Below are 22,678 nucleotides of genomic sequence, written 5' to 3' on the forward strand. Positions count from 1 at the left end.
CTTTAATTACTTAAAAATATCTAATAGATAAGCTAATTTACATTAATTTTTAAAAGTAATTTTTCCTAAATTGTTATTTTACAAGAGCGTATATAAAGATACTCAGCTAATCTTTATATTTACTTTTAGAGAAGATAAGCTATGAAAACAGACAAGAACAAAAACTCAATACTAACAATTAGAAGAAAAAAATAAAAGTAATATCCTCAAAGATTAGAGAGGAAATGTTTTTCATAATGGAAGATAACGTTAACTTAGATGAATTTACATATCAAAGCTTAATTTCCTGAGATAAATACAGAAATTAACCAATACAAATGAAGACCTTCTAAACTTGTTCCCTCTGCCTAGAACACTAATGGCGCACCTTTACCTCATTCTGGCCTCAGCCAGTAAACGGTGGGGCCAAAATGGGAATCCAGACCACCTGGTTCCAGATCCATGTTCTTGACTCTGAGCTTACTGTCTCCCAATGAATCAGAGAAAATGTGCACTGGCAGAGCAAGGGTGAAGACAAGACTCGTCTCTGAGGGAAGACTGGCTATGTTACTTTCTGAGAGATGTTAATCTCCAGCATGTGTCTTCTACAGGGATTTCCAAGGGTTAGTTTTTATTTCTGCTTTACCCACAAACTTTAGAATCTGACTCCTGCAAATTTAAACTTATTGTCTATCCCAGTACATTAGGAAAACTCAAATGATTAACTTAACCTCAAGCTTTTTAGTTAAGAACATAATGAGAGTAAGAGCTTGATCTTCATTCTGCTCCTTTTCAAAGCTGCTACCTCCTCCTGCAGCCAGGGTTAAGCCATCACCTTAGTGACCAGTTACGAGGCTGAAATCACTCCATTCCCCTCACTGATTTAATATTAGTATCAGGCTGGGGGGAAAACCTGACAGCTGACTCCTGAGTAGGGAAGGTTTACTTGCTCAAAGACTGCAATTAAAAGGGTGTGTATGTATGTGTCTGTAGGTCTGTCCCTCTCTCTCTTTTTAGGGGGCAGAAGAGTGAGGGGAATTTGTTTTTATATTAACATTTTGCTTCTGTACCCTGAGACTAGAGTGTGTTTACAGACTACTGTATTGTTAGCAGTCTAGGAAGACACTACGAAAGGATCCAAGGCCACTGCTGAGAGCCACTGCCAGCTGGAGACCACACATAAGGTTACATAATAACCACATTTGTATTTTCTATGGTTCCTTTTGGGGGAAGGAGTTGGTAGAGCTTACATTAGTTCTTTTAATCCAGCTATTTTAAAGGAGGAGAAACTTAGTTAAAAATAAAAGTTTTCTACTTAGAAAAAGGAAAAATCAATTTATTTAAATCTGGTTAAAAAGATGCAGAAGTTAAGAGTGAAGTATGAGGACAGTTTGACAGGTTTCAAGGATTTAATTTTAGAATTTCAAATTCCATTTAGGAATTTCCCAGATTACAGTATCAAATGATGTGGCAAATTTCACATCACAACATCAATTACACTTGTCAATAATGCAGAACAAAACAGAAGAGCCATGACTGTACCCTCACGTGCCTTTTCTCACTCCTTGCTCTTCAGTGACATGTCTGTGTTCATTTAATGTCACAGTGCCTTTGTTTAATGTCAGTCTCCCATACAGACAATAAGTGATATGAGAATAAGAAATCGGTTTCATTTGCTCCTATACACCCAGTACAGGTACGTGGCACTCAAACTATAATTAAATGATGTAACACTGCAGTGATTCAATATAACATTTTTTTTTAATTTTTACAATTTAGAAGCTGCATTAAGCACCTAAAACTCCTTGGGCTTTTCCCTTATCTTAATCCCTTATTTGTGTGCTTCTTACAGTGGAAGCAGATAATGAAAAAGAGATGCTAGGATCCAGATTTTTTTTATGCACAGAAACAGATACTCGTCTGGCAGACGCAGCTATCAAAATGTAACTTAACTTTAAATCTTACTGACATCTTACATTTGATAAACTCTATTCTTAATATACTAAGAATTAATTGCCTTAATCCACTTAATAATAACAAGTAACTTAAGTTTCTTCCCCATAATTCTATACTTTCCAGAAACTTGTAAGCTTCTTAAATTCAGGATTTTGACTACCATAACTACTTTAAACATTTCAGTGGTTCTAACAACTACTGAGAATTTTAAAACTGTGGGTGAATTCAATTCAAAATGGAAGAAGTAACCTTGCTTCTGAGTATTTTTAGAATGAAAAAAAAATAATCAGGGTTTATCACCAGAGACCACCACCAAAGAACAGCCCCCACTGAATAAATGGTTCCCATTTCCCTTTGAGTTCACATGCCTCAAATTTTGTGTCTGGGTTAAGGTAGAACCTAGGAAATGTAAACTGGCTTGCTGTTAAGACAGAAATGGTCCTTTAATGATGCATTCTACCTCTTTTCTCACATTATAAATGCAGTCTACAACTTGAAGGTGACCCTGCCACTGCATTTCTCCTGGCAAAGACTTGACTACATTAAGATCTGACGATCTCTAACTCCTTCTTAGAGATAAAACAGTTTATAGCAACTGAATAAATTAAACTGTAAGAAATAGTATTTCAACAGAAATTAGTTAACTTTTTCATTTTTAACAGAGGTTTTTATTGGAGCTTTTATTTGTTCTATGGGAACTTTTTTTCCTTCTCACGTTCCAAGGGAAAAATCATATGTGTATGTTTACTTAACAGATTTATATGTAACTCTTCATTAACTCATGAATAAAAGCACGATTCAAACCAAAAAACAAAAAATATGGGGGAAAAAACTTACTGGCAAGAACAGTCTCTGGGAAGCACATGGTTTAAAGAGCTTTTTCCACTCCACTGCATTCTCACTTGGAAAAGTTATTGGGTACAATGAATAATTAAATGTTTGTAGAAATGACCAGCTGTCAAGCTAAAATATATTAAAAAAAAATTAGAATTCAGTTTAGATTTGTTTCACTTTCGCTATAAAATCATAAACAGAATATTTTTCAAAAGCTAATAATTAAGATAGTATACATTTTGTTGTACAAGATTAAGAGAAAGTCAGATTTTTCTTTCCCACCATTTTGTTTTCATTCGATAATCTTAAAATCATTCTAATTTGCCAGAAAAACTTCACCGTAAAGATCTGAGGCACAATTAAAGTCGTAAGGAAATCAATCACAAAACCAGAAGGTTGGAAGAGCCTTACAAGCTGTTCACCTCCGTCAGCTTGACCTGATGTATAGATCTTCCCAACACCTAAACAAATTAAACTCAGAAAGATGAAGCACTAACTTTATTACCATAGTATGTATAATAGAAAATGTTTATAATCCAAGTCAGACCAATATGAAACTGATTAGAAAATATTTAATCTATGTAGTCTCAATATGCATGGATATTCCTGGCAATAAAATATTCCAATAAATACATATCCAGTGCCAATTTTTTTAAAAAACGATTATAAAAGCAAAGTCTGATTTTCTGATCTGCAAATCTATGATGAACAGATTTACTCTTTGTATCCTGAATGCATTTCATGACACTGAATTGCTTCAAATTCAGTTTACATATTACCTATCATTGTTGCTTCAACAGATTTGTTGATTTAAATTTTGTACAGAGCATTCACAATCTATTGGCGGGGGAGAAAAAACTAATCAGTTTATGTAACAGGCTGAAGGTGATCTCTTTTTGAATTATGTCTATGTTCAAGTAATTTTTAAAAATATTAATGCCTTCTAACATAGTTTAAGGGAAAAGTTTCACTTCTAACACATTGCTTTGATGTCTCAGCTAATTACTTTCAAACACTAGCATTTTATTTTCCCTGTGTGACTTCTAAGTCACAGAAAGATCCTTTGAATACCAACTTCAAAATGAAATCTCAGTCTTCTTTAATTTAAGTTCTAATTATCTAGTCATCTTTTTTGCAGTAAGAGCATGTTCCACAAAATACCTGATACTCTTTCACCAAAAGAAAAACCAAACATTCTCAAGAGTTAATTATGACAGTTAAAGAAAAACTAAGTTTTTAAATACAGTATATATTACACAAGCATTAACTCAGCCAGATTTAAAGACAACACAGAAGCTGCATATAAGATGAAGCAACACATTTATTTTACTTTTAGAATACATTCTCAAAGGCTTCCAAAGTTGGTAGCAATCTGTTGCTATTCCCTGAAATGTTAGGAAAGCTTAATTCCTCAGTTAATACTTTAGAAAACAATCCAGATAATGAGATCAAGATCACAAAAACACATTATCAAAAACTTAATCACTTTGCTAACATGACATTGTAATAACTACATGTCAAATAAAAAGACTAGAAATATTTTTTAAAAGTAAAGCTTTTTAAAAATTTTTGTTTTTTTTATTGAAGTTTAGTTGATGTACAATATTATATAAGCTACAGGTATACAATATAGTAATTCAAAATTTTAAAAAGTCATACTCCACTTATAGTTATTACAAAATATTGGCTATATTCCCTGTGTGGTACAACACATCCTGTAGCTAGTCTATTCAAATGGTTTGTACCACTTAATCCCCTACCCCTACATTGCCCTGTCCTGCTTCCCTCCCCCCACTGGTGACCACTACTTTGTTTCTATGTATCTGTGAGTCTGTTTCTTTTTTTCTTATATTCCCTAGTTTATATGTGCAAGTGATATCACGCAGTATTTGTCTTTCCCTGTCTGACTTATTTCACTTGGCACGATACCCTCCAAGTCCATCCATGTTGTTGTAAATGGCAAAATTTCATTCTTTTTTTATGGCTGAGCAGTATTCCATTGTGTTTGTGTTTGTGTGTGTGTGTGTGTGTGTACACACATACATACACCACATCTTCTCTATTCGTTCACCTGTTGATGAATACTTAGGCTGCTTCCCTATCTTGGCAACTGTAGATAATACTGCTGTGAACATTGGGGTGCATGTATCTTTTTGAATTAGTGTTTTTTGTTTTTTAGGATATATACCCAGGAGTGTAACTGCTGACTCATATGGCAATTCTATTTTTAGTTTTTTGAGAAACCTCCATACGTTTTCCACGGTGGCTGCATCAATTTACATTCCCACCAACAGTGTATGAGGGTTCCCTTTTTCCACATCCTCACCAACATTTGTTATCTGTGTTCTTTTTGATGACAGCCATTCTGACAGGTGTGAGATGATATCTCATTGTAGTTTTGATTTGCATTTCACCAGTGATTAGTGATGCTGAGCATCTTTTCATGTGCCTGTTGGCCATCTGCATGTCCTTTTGGGAGAAAAGTCTATTCAGGTCTTTTACCCATTTTTCAATCAGGTTGTTTGTTTTGCTGATGTTGATTTGTATGAGCTATTTATACATTTTGGATAATAACCCCTTATCAGTCGTATCATTTGCAAATATTTTCTGCCATTCAGCAGGTTGTCATTTGTTTTGTCCATGGTTTCCTTTGTTGTGCAAAAGCTTTTAAGTTCAATTAGATCCCATTTGTTTATTTTTGCTTTTATTTCCTTTGCTTTAGAAGACATATCCAAAAATATATTGCCACAATTTATGTCAAAGAGTGGCTATGTTTTTCTTCTAGGAGTTTTATGGTTTCCGATCTTACATCCGGACCTTTTGAGTTTATTTTTGTATATGGTGTTAGAGAATGTTTGAATTTCATTATTTTAAAAACAGTAACTAAAGCTTCATGCTTCTTAGAATTAAAGATTTTGGCAGAAAACTTAAAGACTTGACATCACAAGTATCATTATCAACTTTACCACCATCTCAGAACACAAGGTAGCGAGATTTCACGTGAACTTTCTTTTTCTTCTATGTTCTCCCTCCTGTATTTATCTGTTCTTGACTCGCATAGTAATAATTTTTGTTGTTAAGGTTGCGTGGCGGCCCTGATTAAAAGGGTATATTTTCAGCACTCACAAACTGCTAGGTATAGTCACATGACTAAATTCAGACCAATGAGATACTGGCTGGAATGTCATGTGCAACTTCTGGAAAGCGTCCTTAGAGAGGACGAGGAGAATGCCCTTCTTCACTCCTTTCCCCTCATGTTGGCAAGAATATGAGTGTGATGGCTGGAGCCTGAGCAGCCATACTGGATCATAAGATAGAAGTCTTATGTTAAAGATGCCTCAGCCATAAGAGATACGAAAACAGAATCCCTGAAGACATGGGGCTGCCGTATACCACAGGCTATCGATTTTTATGTGAGAGACAAATAAACTTCTATCTTCTTTAAGCCACTGTTATTTTGGGTTTTCTGCCATTACAAATTGATTGTAGCTAATACAAAACCAAAATTCAAAAAAACTTTCTTATCAGAGCAAGAAGTCACTTCCCTCCATACTGCCAAGCAAGAGTTCCCTCCACTCAGAACAAAATTGTCCATAACAATAAAATACTTAGGAATAAATCTGGCCAAGGAGGTGAAAGACTTATACATGAAGAACTACAAAACACTGATTAAGTAAATTAAAGATGACTTAAAGAAATGGAAAGATACCCCATGCTCTTGGATTGGAAGAATCAGTATCATTAAAATGGCCATCCTGCCCAAGGCAATCTAGAGATTTAATGTGATTCCTATCAAATTACCCACGATATTGTTTTTTACAGAACTAGAACAAATAATCCAAAATTTATATGGAATCACAAAAGACCCAGAACTGCCAAAGCAATATTGAAGAAAAAGAACAAAGCTGGAGGAATAACCCTCCCAGACTTCAGACAATACTACAGAGCTACAGTAATCAAAATAGCATGGTACTGGCATAAAACAGACATATGGATCAATGTACAGAATAGAGAACCCAGAAATAAATCCACAGACCTATGGTCAATTAATCTTTGACAAAAGAGGCAGGAATATACAATGGAGAAAAGACAGTCTTTTCAGCAAGTGGTGTTGGGAAAACTGGACAGCAGCATGTAAATCAATGAAGTTAGAACACTCCCTTACTCCATACACAAAAATAAACTCAAAATGGCTTAAAGACTTAAACATAAGGCAGGAAATAATAAACCTCCTAGAAGAAACATAGGCAAAACATTCTGACATAAATCTTAGCAACGTTCTCCTAGGGCAGTCTACCCAGACAATAGAAATAAGAGCAAAAATAAACAAATGGAACCTAATTAAACTCACAAGCATTTGCACAGCAAAGAAAACCATAAGCAAAATGAAACAACCACCTATGGAATGGGAGAAAATATTTGCAAATGATGTGACTGACAAAAGTTTAATTTCCAGAATATATAAACAGCTTATACAACTTAATAACAAAAAAATAACAACATAATCCAAAAATGCACAGAGCACCTAAACAAGCAATTCTCCAATGAAGACATACAAATGGCCAATAGGCACATGAAAAAATGCTCAATATTGCTAATTATCAGAGAAATGCAAATCAAAACTACAATGAGGTATCACCTCACACCAGTCAGAAGGGCCATCATTCAAAAGTCCACAAAGGATAAATGTTGGAGAGGCTGTGGAGAAAAGGGAACCCTCCTACACTGCTGGTGGGAATGTAGTTTGGTGCAGCCATTGTGGAAAACAGGATGGAGAGTCCTCAAAATAAAAAAAAACTAGACCTACCATATGATCCAGCAATCCCACTTCCGGGTATATATCTGGAGGGAACCCTGATTAAAAAGATACATGCACCCCAATGTTCATAGCAGCACTATATACAATAGCCAATACTTGGAAACAACCTAAATGTCCATCAACAGATGACTGGATAAAGAAGTGGTGGTATATTTATATAATGGAATACTACTCAGCCATAAAAAAGACTAAAATAATGCCATTTGCAGCAACATGGATGGACCTAGAGATCGTTATTCTAAGTGAAGTAAGCTAGAAAGAGAAAGAAAAATACTGTATGATATCACTCATATGTGGAATTAAAAAAAAGAAAGGACACTAATGAACTCTTCTAGAAAAGAAATAGACTTGCAGACATAGTAAACAATCTCATGGTTACCAGGGAAAGGGGGTGGGAAGGGATAAATTCCAGAGTTTGAGATTTACAAATGTTAGCCATTATATATAAAAATAGATTTTAAAAAAGATTTTCTTCTGTATAGCACAGGGAACTATGTTCAATATCTCGCAATAACCTTTAATGAAAAAAATATGAAAACGAATATATGTATGTATATCCATGACTGGGACATTATGTTGTACACCAGAAACTGACACACTGTAATTGACTGTACTTCAGTAAAAAATAAGAAATAAAAAGTAAAAAAATTCCTAAACCTTAAAAAAGAAAAAGAAAAAGAAAAAAAAAAACAGAATTAAAACCTTTGTGCACACACTGATTGAGGCATGCTCAAGCCAAGGGTGGCAACAAAATTAAAACAGGACCTCTCAGTCAAAACGTCTTTGAACTATAGTCAGTAAAATAAAACCCACTATTGGCAAAGGACTCTAGGCAACCTAACTCCTTTTCAAAAACAAGCCTTCCTCCATGCCCTAGGGCTGGACTCAGACAGAAGCGGCAGCAGGGAACACAACCCACTCTAAGAGGGCAGAGTTGCAGAATAAATATTTTTGTTCAACAACATTTTATTACAGTGTATCATTGACGGTTCAACTCTACAGTCTTCACTAAGTCTCCAATACTTACTATGCCTTTAAAACTATCATGTAGTTGATCTTCAGCAAAAATATGGACCTGAAGAGGTTTGATGCTGAAGATGAGAGCTGACTTCAACATGGTTACGGTTTCTTGCAGTCTTTCACCGCAGGCAACCACGGCTAGGTGCATTCTCTCAACGGGCTGCGCTTTCACACTGTACCTAACAGAAGAGAAGATCACATTTTCTAGAAGATTTAGTATAGGGTAACATGTTAACAACGTGGTATTCTGACCGTTTTTAAAAACGGAAGTTTGAAGCTTCCATTTAAAAAAGCAGAGAGACACCAAATTACGAAACAGTACAATGTTGAATCAATCACATAATTTCTATACCCTCAACCAGCCTTTCTCAGCTAATGTTCCTCACTAGGAACCACAAAACACAAAAAACGACTACCTCTCAATTCTCCCAAGGATGGTACACAGCTAGCATCGCGCTGGAAGCACAGGAGCTCCCAAAGATCCCTGCACTTCAGAAATAAAAGGGAGCATCACTGATTAGAAGGTCTTCCAATTTGATTTTTAACTTTTTTATTAAAAAAAAACTCAAACACACATAAGTAGAGAGAACACAACAGTAAACCCCCATGTACCCATTGCTGAGCTACAATTATCCATTCAAAGGTATCCTTACTCATCTAAAACCCCGCCCCACAGCCCCTCCCACCATCAACAGCTCATTCTAAAGCAAGCCCAGACAGAAACTCATCCAGGAACATTTCAGTACTGTGTCCCATCTTCTTCACCCACGCTCATTACAGGAAAAAGTTTCCTTCACAAAACCTTTTTCGCTGTCCCAATTCCACTTATCAAGTAATCAATGAGAGGTAACACATGCTAGTCAAACACTAGAAGCACATCATTTTGGAAGGAAGGAAAGATTCCCTAAACCCAAGTTACTGGCCTCGGCTATGGCAGACCCCACCTCTAACACCGAGCAGCCAGGCCTAAGGAGCCATTCACGCCTCCTGCACCTTAACACTGAACTAACAGCAACCCACCACCGTACAAAGAGCAGAACTAACTATGTGCGACCAACGTGTCCGCAAACAATTAACACTCACAATACGAAGTAAAGACCTCATCTGTGATTCCGGCACAAAATAATCATTTCAGAACTGACAGCTACATAAGAATAAAAGACAACATAAAGCAAACTAGTAACACACTAAAGTACTATGAAGCACAAACATTCCAAACTAAAAATTACAAATTTGACTTCAACTCAATTTCTGCTTACAGAGATCCTTTCTGTAAAATGTAGGAGGGGATTAAAAATTACACGGTTTAATGTTAACAGCTGTATGTATACACTACTGAGATTTCGCAGTAGCAGGGGATGGGCGATTAATCATTTTTTTTTTTAACGTACAAGCTAAGATTTCGGCAGTTACGTTCCTCAGCACAGGCCTTTGGAATCTGGAGCAGTCACGCCTCCGCGTGTGAGTGTGAGCATGCACCAAGAACTGCTTCCTGGGGGAAAGCCTTGGCCTTGCTCGCGGGCGTCAGAAAAAGAAAATCATGGTAAGTAACGCCGAACACAAACAACTGACTACGTAAAACACACCTGAATGTCAAATTCATTCCTCTTAATGTCTTAACATGAAACATTTGGAACCACATTATAGTAACAGGATAACTTAAGTCTGAACATACGTGACGTGCTCCTGCTCTCACTGCACATCTAGCTCCTCCTGTTAACCTGCGGGTTTGCTAAGGGCCCAGAGAACTTTAAGACAGCGGTAGAAACTGAAGCTTTTCTGGTCTGACTGGGTTCCTGAGGCCTGAAAATGGGTTTGTTTCTCTTATGTGGGGTATCTCTGACCTACACGATCACTGGTAATGGTCGGCCTTCAGCAGAGGAGCAGAAAAGCCCTTCAGCAGAAATACTGATCTCCTAGAAAACGCAGGCATCACTTCCTTCCCTGGTCCCTCTTACAGGGAGGCTCAAACTCCTCCACACCCTGATAACTCACTCTTTGTTCAGGCTAACGAGGCCAATTATTCTAAAGATGAGGTTCCTTAAAAACAAACAACAACAAGAAAAAGAAACCTCCCCTAGATAACCCGTGAACTTAAATATTATGACACCACTTTGTTAACAGTATTAAGTGGAGGAGTCCCATATAAGTGGTGTTCTTGGAAGGAGAGTATTTACTACTCGAGAAGCATGGTGATATTTTACTCTTCATTAAGGTATGAAGATTATCATTATATTAAGACACAATATCAGGTACACACCTTCCCTTTGAAATTTGGATCAATCCACCTGGAACTGATTTTTACGAGTGGTTTGCAGAAGGGACAGTTGCACAGTTTTGCATGTGGCTATCCAACAGTCCGAGCACCTCCAGTCAGTCACCACAGCTTGGCCTTTCCCCACCCCTCTGCTGAGCTGTAGCTTTTACAAGCAAGGTGTAGCCTAAAACTGGGTCTTTTCAAAGCTCTGCTCTTTTTCACTGACAGCAGTTGGGAAGAAACAGTACCTCCTTCCTTGTCTGCACCCTCTATCCATTCCCCTTTTTGCTGCTGAGCCCCTCAGTCTGCAACACCGGAACACTGACAGGTCAGAGGGGAGAAGAGCTGCGCTCTCTACAGCTAAACAAGGGGACGTGACCCCAGGTCACCTCAAAGCAGAGGAAGCCACAATGACTCAAGGAAAAGCCAAGGCAATCAAGACAAACAACAGTTTCACAGAGCCCTAAATTTTCTGATCTTTCTGGTAAATGCCTCCAGACCCTACTCCTCATGATGGTATAAAGACCCTCACTGAGGCACTAAGATGCGATTCTGTAATGAGCCTGGATTGCTTAACTGGCCATAACTAGATTCAGCCCCAAAGCTAAAAGCCAAGAGATTTAAAATGTAAGCCTTAATAGTCGTGTACTGTTTTGCACAGAATTCTCTATTGTAGTAGATGGTTTGAACAAGAAGAATTAACAAATGCTAAAACCATGGAGTATCAATGTATTATCCCCACACATTACCAAGGGGATAAAGATATTGTTAGAAATGTGACACCACCACCTTAACCACATGACCAAACGATCAATAACGTTAAACGTGTGGCATCAGATGCCTCCTAACAGTATGCCCAGAGAAAAGCACATGTCTCCATGCAGTACTCCTGCCAAAATCCTCAGTCTAATCCTAAGGAGACAGATGAATCCAAATAAAGGAACTTTCTGCAAAACAAAACAAAAATATCACGTCACAAAAGAAAGACACCAACCACTATTCCTCCCTGCCCCGCCCTCCCCCCTTAAAAAGTGTCTGAGATTGTTCTAGAGAAAAGGAGACCAAATGGATCTAATAACTGAATGCAATTTATATTCCTTGACTGAGTCCTGAATGGGAAGAAAAGATATAAAGTTCATTAACAGAAAAATAAGGAGATATGAATATATATTCTGTCAGAGTTAAATAACTTGAAGTGCCAATTTTGCTATGGTGATGCTGGAGAATTTCCCTGTTCTTAGGCAATCCATGCTGAAGACTTAGGTATGTGTCATAATGGCTGTCTCTCAAATTCAGCCAAAAGTGAGCGGAAAAATGTCAACAGGTAAATATCTAGGGAAGGGTCTGTAATGTGCTCACTTCGCTATTCTTGTAACTTCTGGAGATCTGAATACTTAACAAAGCAAAAAGTTGACAGGAGAGGGGTGGGCCAGGAAAAAAAGTTAGCACTTAACGTTTTAGATAATAAGTTCTAATACGAACACCGTTAACAGACTTAAAAGCCTTAGGAATAAATTTACTTTAAGTAACATTTCTGCTATAAAGGAACCATAATATTTTTTCTTCTATTTTTTTAATTTAGACAACATGAAAAGCTTCCAGTGTGTTCTTCTAGCCTATTATTAAACTAGTGTTCTCTCTAGAAGACAATGTATAATATTTAGTCTAGGAATCAGCATTATATTGAAGTATATAAACTCAAAGTAAACAAATTAAATTTCTGATAACAATCTCCCCAAACTAAAAAATAACTGCCACAAACCTGTTTTTAAAAACTTACAGTCAAGCAAAATTGGGAAACTTTATTCAGAAACACTAATGATAATTTCCTTACTGTGTAGCTTAAAAAAAAGTTTTTCCTCTTAATGTAAAAAACAGAGTTGTGCTGAATTATCATAGTAGGTAAAACTACTTTAAAGGTGGTATATAAATCACTTTTGGAACAAAATACAATACTTAAAAAAAACTCTGCAAGGTTTTATGCAAAGCATTAAAAATCTAAAAATCCAACAGTAAGTGTAAGTAGAATTGCTAAAATGTAATTTAAAATAACCTGTAAAAATATATCTCTTAAAACTAGTATGGGACCACTCAAGATAACTGTTCAGGTAACAAATTCACAGACTCCATGCACTGAAAATCAATTCCCACCAAAAAGAGAAAAATTCAGTATTTTAAAAACTCAAGTCATATGATAATATTAAAATTAAAAGACTGCATAATGAAAAGATAACTAAAATTTAAAAATAAAACAAATTAGGAAAATATTTGCAATCAATGGCAAAAGTGGAATGTATTATTCTGAGTTCATAAAATAAGTATTAAATATTCAGTAGGTAAATATCAATACAGAAAATACGTAAAGGACTTACAAAGCTAAACGAAATATGTTCAATAAATAATCAATGGATATAATTCAATAATAAGCTATCATTTTACTCTAATAAGTGGTAGTATTGTAACTCCCAGTGATGAGTACTAAGGTTATGGTGACACCAGTACATTCACATAATGCTGGTGCAGGCTTAAATCTGTGTAATTCTTAGAACACAATTAAGTGATATTCATTCTTTTTAGTGAATATTTGAGCTCCTTTCATAAGCTAGACACTGGGGATAAGCAAGAAAACCACAATCCTGACCTCATACAATTTACAGCCTGCTGTGAAAAGACAGATTTTTAAAAGATTTAATCAGAAAGCATGGGAATTGCTTAAACAGAACAGAGCTGAGACTGATAAGTGGGCTCACTACACAAACCTCTAACCTAGCCTGGAAGTGCTGGGGAAAATCATCAGTCATTCACTGGTTGCCAAGCAACCTGCTAAATAATGGGGTTTAAATAACGAGCACCGTGTGGCATCTACCTGTAAAGCCAACACTCTACAAGTGGATGACGACCCACAACCACAACAGATGCAGCAGGTAACTGGGAGGGCAGAGAAGGGAGAAGCAGTGCGCGCACAGCAGCCGGATCAGGAGTGATGCGCGCCAGTCAGGGGCAGAAAGGAAGAGGTTGACAGGAGCGACGATGTGGGCGGAGATGGGTGAGAAGCGTCACCGTGGACTGACGTGTGGAAAGTCCGTCACCAACCAGACCACAAAATGCAGACGAAGGAAGGTGTGAGGAGCCAGACCAAGCCAGCAAGGTAAAAAGCAGCAGCACGCAGCTGGAGATGCGGTCCGGGAGCTCAGGAGAGAGCCGGGGACTGAAGACAGCAGTTAAACAGTCGAGCCTGTGACTGTGCAGGGCATGGGCAGAGAAAAGAGCAGGGCCCGAAGCAACGTCACTATGCAGGAGCCGGGAGGAGCCGGGAAGAGAGAAAGGGGTCCAGGAGCAGAGAGAACAAAACGCTGAGATACGGGTCTCAAGAGCCAGAGACTGACACGGTGGAAAGAAAGAAAGAGGAAGTGCTAAGCAATGTCAAACGACAAGAAAAGCAAGATTAGCCTCAGAAGGACAATCCAGAGGTCAGAGGTGACTCCCATGGGGGCGGGTGCTGGCGTTGCTCACAGCGGGCTGAGGTGTGAATTTTTTAAGGAGTGAAGCCAGTAACATTGTTATATAAAATGTTTGCTAGTGAAGAGAAAGAACAAACAAAGGATGCTTGAAGGAGAAGGGCTGAAGGCAAGCTGTTGTAGGGACCTGGTGTTTGGTTTTGTTTCCAGGACAGAGAGAGAGAAGGGGATGAGGACTGTGACGTACGGCTGGAAGGTGGTCAGTCAGGCTGAGGACGCAGATGCAGACACAAATGACTAACAGTACGTGCACGGTGAAAACACTTGGGATTATTTTATACTCAATGTATAATAAAGTAATGGGGAGGAAATGATCCCCAAGATAAGTCTGATCAACACAAAATTATATAAAGATTTCAAATTGGGAAAGCTGGGACAAGGCTGGGGCGAAGAACACGGTGCCAGCCGAGGGCCCACTGGCGCCAGGAAAATGTGAGACCTAAGAAGCTCTTCCAGATGGGCAGAGGAGCTCTGAGAGTCAGGCAAAAATGAGTGCTCGCTTAGAGTAAATACTGAAACGGAGGGTGAGAACGGCATGGTAACTGTAGGGCATTTTGGCTTGTCCACACGTTTGAACAGACACTAAGAGATTTTGCACAATGATATGATACATGTAACCAAATGGTTACAGATGTATACTATGGATGTAATACTGCAAGTGGAGAGTATTACTTTTTAAGTCTCAAATTTAGGAGAGTAACAGTAACAAGGATTTACAACATAGTCCATATCCATCCCTTCCAGGGAATACTTGGGAACACTAGGAAAACAATGAGTTAGAGAGTCCCAAATAAAAGGGGTAATAAGCAGAGACTCCAGGATTCAGGCGGGTTGACTTCTCTGGGTACTCTCGCAGTAGAGGAGGAAGGAACATGACCACTCACGCCATAACTCACAGGGGGGCCTGGGTTGTAGAAATCAGAGTACACCGAAGTTTTCAAGCTTACCCAGCTTCCAGGGTGAGCAGATTTACATCACAAGGCTGGAGATAGCAAAATGGTGCTTGTCAATACTCTATTCATTAGCAAACTCTTGAAAGAATGAAAAATATGGAGCTCCAATTCTCCAAAGTTATGAACAAGCTGAATGGTTAAGATTATCTTTAAAAAGTTAATTTGTAATTTATTCCTTTTCACCCTCTCCCCCCACCCACCACCAGTAACCATAGGTTTGTTTTCTATGTCTGTGAGCCCAAGATTTGCAGATACTACTATATATGAAATAGATACATGAGTTTCTACTGTAAAGCACAGGGAACTATATTCAATATTTTGTAGTAACCTATAATGAAAAAAAATATGAATACAAATATACATATATGTATGAGTGAACTATTATGCTGTACACCAGAAACTGACACATTGTAAACTGACTATACTTCAATTCAAAAAAAAAAGTTAGTTTAGAAGTTTAAATAAGCTGACTGGACTGACCCATATTAGAATTTCGATCACCCAATCTATTCTATAGCAACAAGATACAATTAAAATATCTAATTTCAATGATTCTTTCCCAGTTGTTCATGGGATGCATAATGTATCGGGAATACAACAATTTAATAATATATACTACTATTATGTATTAAGAATGTGGTTCCTCCCATGTAGAACACATTACCTCCCGTCCTTAAGCCCGGCTAATTTCCTGTTCGTCACGTAGTCACTCCCTCCAAAAGCCTTCCCTGATGTGTTAAGATGATCCCACCTGCTGACCACCTGTTTCTCCCATCATCAGAGCTATAACTTGTCACCCTCTATTACGGTCCCAGGTTTACTAGGGTGAAGCTCCCATCAGAATGTAAGCTCCAGAAGGATGAAGCCACGCTAACCAGACTCAGTCTGATTCTTAAGCAATTGGTACTGTGCCTGGCAAATGGAATGAATGTAATTAAAATTTAAATACATCATAGAGACACAGTAAAAACAGGGGACTCTCAAAGAAATTTTATTCTTGGGAAGGGCACTGCAGGCAACTGCCTCACTCTCCCCTGCCACTGTCTCAGAGACAGTCTGATATTCCATTCCTACCAACACTGAAGGTCAGAGCAGGAAGGGACCTGAGCGTCAGCCAATCTGACGCCTTCACCATCCAGAGAAGTGGGCAAAGCTGAATTATTCCACCACTTTTAAAAATGGTCAATAAACAATGTCATATTATTGGCTCCTTCATTAAACACTGACTTTACCCTCCCAGTCCCCAATATTCAACCTCTCTGCTAATAACCAATAAAATCCTTCCCAGCTGTCCCCCTCTACCCACAAAATGTTTTTGCGGTACACTAGCTTTAAATTAGATGAATGCTGTATGGTTGTAAATGTCAGTGGAAGTCTCTTTTTATCACCCGTGAAGCAATTTATCACCTGTTACCTAAAATTAGATCATAAATTGTCCTAAGAACAATGGTTTATCTTAATAACATTTTTTTAAATTTTAGAGCATTTGATAAACAGTATGTACCAAGAAACAGTGATAACTACTTCAAGTGGGGGGAAAGGAACAGAAAATCCAATCGGAAATGAATTATTTAGTTGTATGATAATATTAAATCACAGGAAAAGAGACATTTTTATGACCTATTACAGTAAAAAATTTATTACCTAATCTTACCTACACTGATCTACCAATTAAATAGTTAAATGCCTACCTAAAAGCCGCTTCCCAAAAGCAGTTCATTCCACAAACATCAGAGGGCAGCATCCAATAGGGATTCCAGTAACACAGAGAGAAATCTTTACACCTAACAGAGTAAGACAGAAATAGAGAGTTCTAGGTGAGAATTTTAGCTTAAAACTAACAAGGGACTTACTCAATAACATAAAAACTTATGGTTCTCTTTTACAGCAATAAATATTTCAAATCCAACTTGCTATGGCAATTTGAAGATTTTTGGAAACTGATTTCTCCCTTACTTAGGGGATCACTATTTTCAATAAAACTTTAAAACTTCCGGCAGAAATACTACAGACTGGAAACATTTTCTGGTCAGGAACTCTCCTAATATATTAAGATTCCCTCCTCAGATGACAAAGAAAATATTGGAATACTTCTAAAATTTTCCTTCAGGGACTACACATATACCCCCTAGAACAAAATCCATTACACCAACAAAATATTTGCTTATCCTGAAGCAAAATTTAACCACAAATGCCGGTGGAAAGGAAACAGAGAATCTTTAAATGCTTTTAAATTCATCCTCAATCTAAGCTACCTATATGGTATTTTAAGTTGAAAAGTAAGAAATCATGCTCAAGTTCATTATCTACATTATCTCAGTTTCCCATTCTTCACCAAGCTAGACCGTTTTTCTTTCCATCCTTCTGTAATGAAAATATAAAACCCATGTACTAGTGAGTATACATGCAGCCTACTGTTAAAAAAATAATAATAATAAAACACTGAGGTGCTGCTGGCAAGAGGTAGCGTAATTTTTTAAGGCTTCTTATCTCCCAAATTTACATTTTCTCACTTATGAAAATTTGGTTTAAAGATTAAGATAAAGAATAGAAACTCAATACTGAGAACTCCCTAGGTATGTAAGTAACCATCACTACAAGCGATAAATTAGGAAAACCAACTAAATCTGGAGACAGAACTTGTACTTCAGGCCAAAAAAAAAAAGTTTGAAAATATTAGAAAACTAAACATAGTTACGCAACTTCTAGTTATTACTTGTTTTTATTCCTTAAAACTTTTTTTTTTTAATGAGGGGGAGGTAATTCGATTTATTTATTTATTTATATTTGGAGGAGCTACTGGGGATTGAACCCAGGACCTCTTCCATACTAAGCATGCGCTCTACCACTGAGCTACACCTTCCCCCTCCCTGAGCTATACCCTCCCCCCTTATTTCTGAAAACTTTTGAAAACGGGGTATTAGACATACGAAATTCAAAGAGGTAATGCTATTACATAATTTTAATGGGCCAAAACTGTAGCTGAGCTAAGCGGGTCTCACCTCAATGAACAATGACATCAGGCATCAGTGGAGCCTATAAATGCAAAGTTTCTCCACTGTGGCTCAAACTGAAATAAAACTTTACCATGGCTCATCCTCATATTCCACATGGCTTAATCTTTCTAGCTCTAGGTGGCTTGTCTACAAGCAAACTGATCAAGGGACAGCACAGGGACCTCTGTGGTAATAAAACAGTCTGTACCCTGCCTGTGGAGGTGGTTACAGGAATTTACCCGTGTGATGTGACAACAGAAAACTACACATACACACGTGAGTGCACGTAAAGCTGGTGATGTCTGCATACAGTCTGAGGGTTGTGCAGTGTCAATTTCTGGGGTTCTAACATGGCACTATGTTCATACACATACACTCCCGATACAGTGGTATTACACTAAGCTCATGTAAGATGTCACTACTGGGGAAAAACTGAATTAAAGGATAAACGGGGTGTCTATGCAACTTCCTGGGAACTCATACTTATTTCAAAAGTTTAAAAAAAAAAAAGCTATTCAAAAATTAAATTCCCCCAAATTTCAGTACTTGAAAAATGTTTTAAAAATTGAGATATTTCATTCTCTGGATTAAAGAGAGCATTTAACAATAATGCTCTCCACAGTAACAGTTCTCAAACTTGAAGTTTACTTAAATCCAATAACAAAAGGTCTTTTATGCTTTTAAATAAAACTGGAAACAGTATTTTTCATTTCAAAACATCCATGATAGCCACGAGGCTTTAATGAAAACCATGCACAACGTGGAGAGTCAGGGATAAGTCTAGGCATATCCAGCATAAGAATGTGGAAATCTGAATGAGGTGTCTCACCAGTGATGCACCGTCAAGGCACGGATACCTGCGCCATGGCTGCGAGAGAAACAAAGATGCTCACAGCCACGTTCAAGGAGACCATTCCCATGGTACTGACCACCACCAGGTAAAGATTATTTTTAGGAGGAGGGTATAGCTCAGTGGTAGAGCATATGCTTAGCATGCACAAAGTCATGGGTCCAATCCCAGTACCTCCATTAAATGAAAAATAATAATGGTAATAAATTAATTTTTTAAAATATGAATGCTCCCTAAATTGTTTTTATTTAAAACTTTAAAATATATATATTTTAACTAAAAACTGTGTCCAGAAAACTTAGATTAATTTCTAGCTCTAATTCAGGTCCTCACTTCATTTTCTTAAATATCTAATTTCACAAATACTCAAGTAGGAAAAGAACTGCAGTTTTCTAGCCGTTTCAAAACTGAGTTAGCATCACACTGTGCAATCTAACCCCTCTCAAAGAAAAGACAAAACAAAACCCTGGATTAAATATTTAACTGTTAAAAAAAAAATAGGAAAAACCTCATTGGTAGAAAGTTTTTCTATGCATGACAAAAGTAAAAACAATAAAGGAAAAAACTGCTAATCTGAATACATAAAAATTTTCAACTTCATGTGGTATACCCTCTGAAAAAAAAAACTTAGGTCAACATGTGGGGGGAAGCATTTCCAACAGATATGACACATAAATAATAACCTTAACATTTTAAAAATAGGATTTCTAAGTCAAAAATACACATTATTTTTTCATTAGCCTTATTACTTTCCGCTCTAAAAGCACAGAACAATATTATTTTAATTAATTAACTACTAGTTAGGTTTGTGCTAAGCACTTTACAGCTATGTGAAGTATGATCTTCAATGAACTAAAATACACAGTGTAAAGTACTGGTTTTATATAAGATATCTCCGCATTAACAAAGCAAAGATTAAGGTGACTTTATCAAGTCTTTTAGCCTTTCTCACAGTTCACCGCCTAACTCCTCTCTTCTTCAAAAATGACTGCGAGGAAGAGGAAAAACATTGCTCCCTACAAAACATTAGTGCGAAAATAGTGGTCCAACCCTTTCTCAGCTAAATCCATGGTTTTCCATCTTTGGTTTTATAACAATAACCTGGAGCGTGTATAGAGATTCCCAGACTCCACTGTCAGGCACTCTGATTTAGCAGGTCTAGACTGGGGCCTGAGGACAGAATTTTTCCCAGAGGTCAGAAATCAGAAAAGAAAAAAAAAAAAGAAATCAGTTAAAAATTTAAATGATCAAAACCATCACCACATTAGCTGTAATTTTACTATGCCAGACACCGCATTGAAGAATTTACACAAACCATTTGACTTCAGTTCTCACAAGCAACCCAGTAATACAGATCCTCTTAGTTCTTCGTAACTGATAAGGAAATGGGTTCAAGGTTAACACAGCCAGTAAGTGGCAAAGCTGAAGTCTGTTTCCAAAGCCCTGACTCTTTCCACTTTGCATTCTCAGTATGTCTGTGTTCCTGAGACCCAGCAGAAAACCATAACCTGATGGCCTGACCAGACCTGAAAGGGAGAGTGAGGGGACTACACCTCCCTGTGTGACAGTCATTCCCACAAAGGGCACGACAGTCCAGAATTGGTCTCACCGAAATGCTTAGTAGTCTGTTGACCAAGTCCCCACTACCAGTAGGCTGTCTAGCCACAATAGGACGAAATCTTGATCATCACTGTCAGGATGCATCAGTGACATGTAAGGATGTAACCGCCCTGAGCATCTGAAGCCACAAAATGGTGTACCTCCTTCTGCAGAAGTAACTAACATCGGGACATCTGGTAAAGACAACTGCTTTAGATCGCATACCTGAAATGCAGGCTGTCCATAAGGAGCAGCTTCAGAGTCAACGTGGAAGAGCCACAGCCCACCCAGCATCCCCCGCCACTGAGGCAGCACTCCTCTCCAACACCAGGCACGTTCTGTCTGCGGCCAGGGCACAGCCGGAGAATCAGAGGTCCCCATCCCAGCCAGCGCTAGCTGGTCCACGGATGGGCATGTGATGCAAGCAAGTCCGATGAGGGCCTTTTTCTCGAATTTTCTATGCGAGATTAGTGAAGAAACACTGCAAGGAGTGGAAAGAGCCTATGAACAAAACCTGTCTACAGCAGGAGAGAAGAGAAAGAGCTCCCAGTCGTTGAGGTTCCTGGAGCTGCCCAGGCATTTTTCCTTCAATTTTGTTCCTTTCAGGAACCCATATAAGCCTATAAATATCCGTTTTGCTTAAGTAAATTTTGTTGGATTTTTGACGACTGACAGTGAAGAATTCTGACTACTATAAATTAAGGTAAATATAATCTACATTTTATACGTGAAATACATGAAGCAGGGAGGTGGTCAAGGTTTCACAGCAAACAGAGCCAGAATGAGAACACAGGCTTGTCTGACTCCAAGACTGACCCGTTTTCTAAATACCAAAATAATGGATTAAAACAAAATGAATTAGTAATAAATTTCACTGAAAAATTGCTCTCATCGTTTTAGAGGTTTTACTTTGAGAACTTGGAAGGACATTTCCAAGTATCTTGCAGCCAAGGAATTCCATGCAGTGAACATTTTCTGTAAGATCTGACCAGCGCAGCCTACTGGGTACAACCCTAATCCCACGTTTTAAATGAGAGAAACAATAGTTTTAATATGTGAGGTAAAGCTGCTTCAAAACAAAGTTAAGAATGCAATGATAACCAAGTCCCATCAAGAAAAGGAAGATGCTGCTAGCCTCTTCGCCCCGTTTTCCACTAATGAAACTCTACCTAGACTAGGTCCTTATCACAGCGGCTTTATAGAAAAAGCACTTGCAGGGCATCAAAGGATACACAGTTTCCAATCCTGGTCCAAGTACTGATGCCCTCTGCACTTTGGCCAAATGATTTACACATAGGAAGAGAAGTTAAGAATACCTACTCCATATCCCAGGGCAGCCAAAAAAGTTGATGGAATTCTAGGAGAAATCTTAAAAGATGTCAGAAATGACAGTATCTAAAATGGAAAGAGTCCTGATGTCTCCTGACCTCAGCCAAATCACGGGGTGAAAAACATGACAATCTAGCTTTCTCATGTTGTTCCTCGGCCGGAACTTCTACACATGTACACGTAGTGAAAGGCACTTCACATTTTTATGAAGACTGATACACCTTCAGTTTCAACTTAAAAGTTTGCCTCGTTTAAAAATGAGTCACGCTGCTCAGAGAACCTGTAATCTACATCTTTTTAGTTGACTGGACTCTGACACATCAAACTTCAGGTTTCAGTAAAGGCTCTATAAAGTATTTACTAAAACGGAGGCACGTTTTTCCTGAATTTCAAATAGTTTTCTTAAAATTAGCTGGCCCAGCAAATGTAATTTATAAAAATGTCACAAAATAGAAGTATTGAAACAAAGCACTAAAAATGAATGTTAACTCTATCAAATTGAAATGCTAACATCAGTCTACTTGCACTCAATGTTTTCATTAAAATATTGCTTCCTTACAACTCTACC

At 37.7% G+C, this 22,678-nt stretch overlaps 1 protein-coding gene across 7 annotated transcripts in view; it reads right to left on the reverse strand.

Annotated features, from left to right (window-relative positions):
* GXYLT1 (glucoside xylosyltransferase 1) overlaps window positions 1–22,678 on the reverse strand; it is a 96,154-nt gene that overhangs the window by 71,847 nt on the left and 1,629 nt on the right. For 3 of the 7 annotated variants that reach the window (XM_064491777.1, XM_031462742.2, XM_064491780.1), the window contains exons 2-4: window positions 17,028–17,120; window positions 8,616–8,787; window positions 2,773–2,898 (exon numbers count right to left, since the gene is read on the reverse strand). In XM_064491777.1, coding sequence (XP_064347847.1) covers window positions 2,773–2,898; window positions 8,616–8,787; window positions 17,028–17,120 — 391 coding nt within the window. Of the gene's footprint in view, window positions 1–2,772; window positions 2,899–8,615; window positions 10,119–10,868; window positions 11,855–17,027; window positions 17,121–22,678 lie in introns of those variants that run through there. The other 4 variants (XM_064491778.1, XM_064491779.1, XM_064491782.1 and 1 more) reach the window with 3 other exon arrangements.

The sequence above is a fragment of the Camelus dromedarius genome, chromosome 11 (assembly GCF_036321535.1).
Source record: "Camelus dromedarius isolate mCamDro1 chromosome 11, mCamDro1.pat, whole genome shotgun sequence".
NCBI classification, from domain to species: domain Eukaryota; kingdom Metazoa; phylum Chordata; class Mammalia; order Artiodactyla; family Camelidae; genus Camelus; species Camelus dromedarius.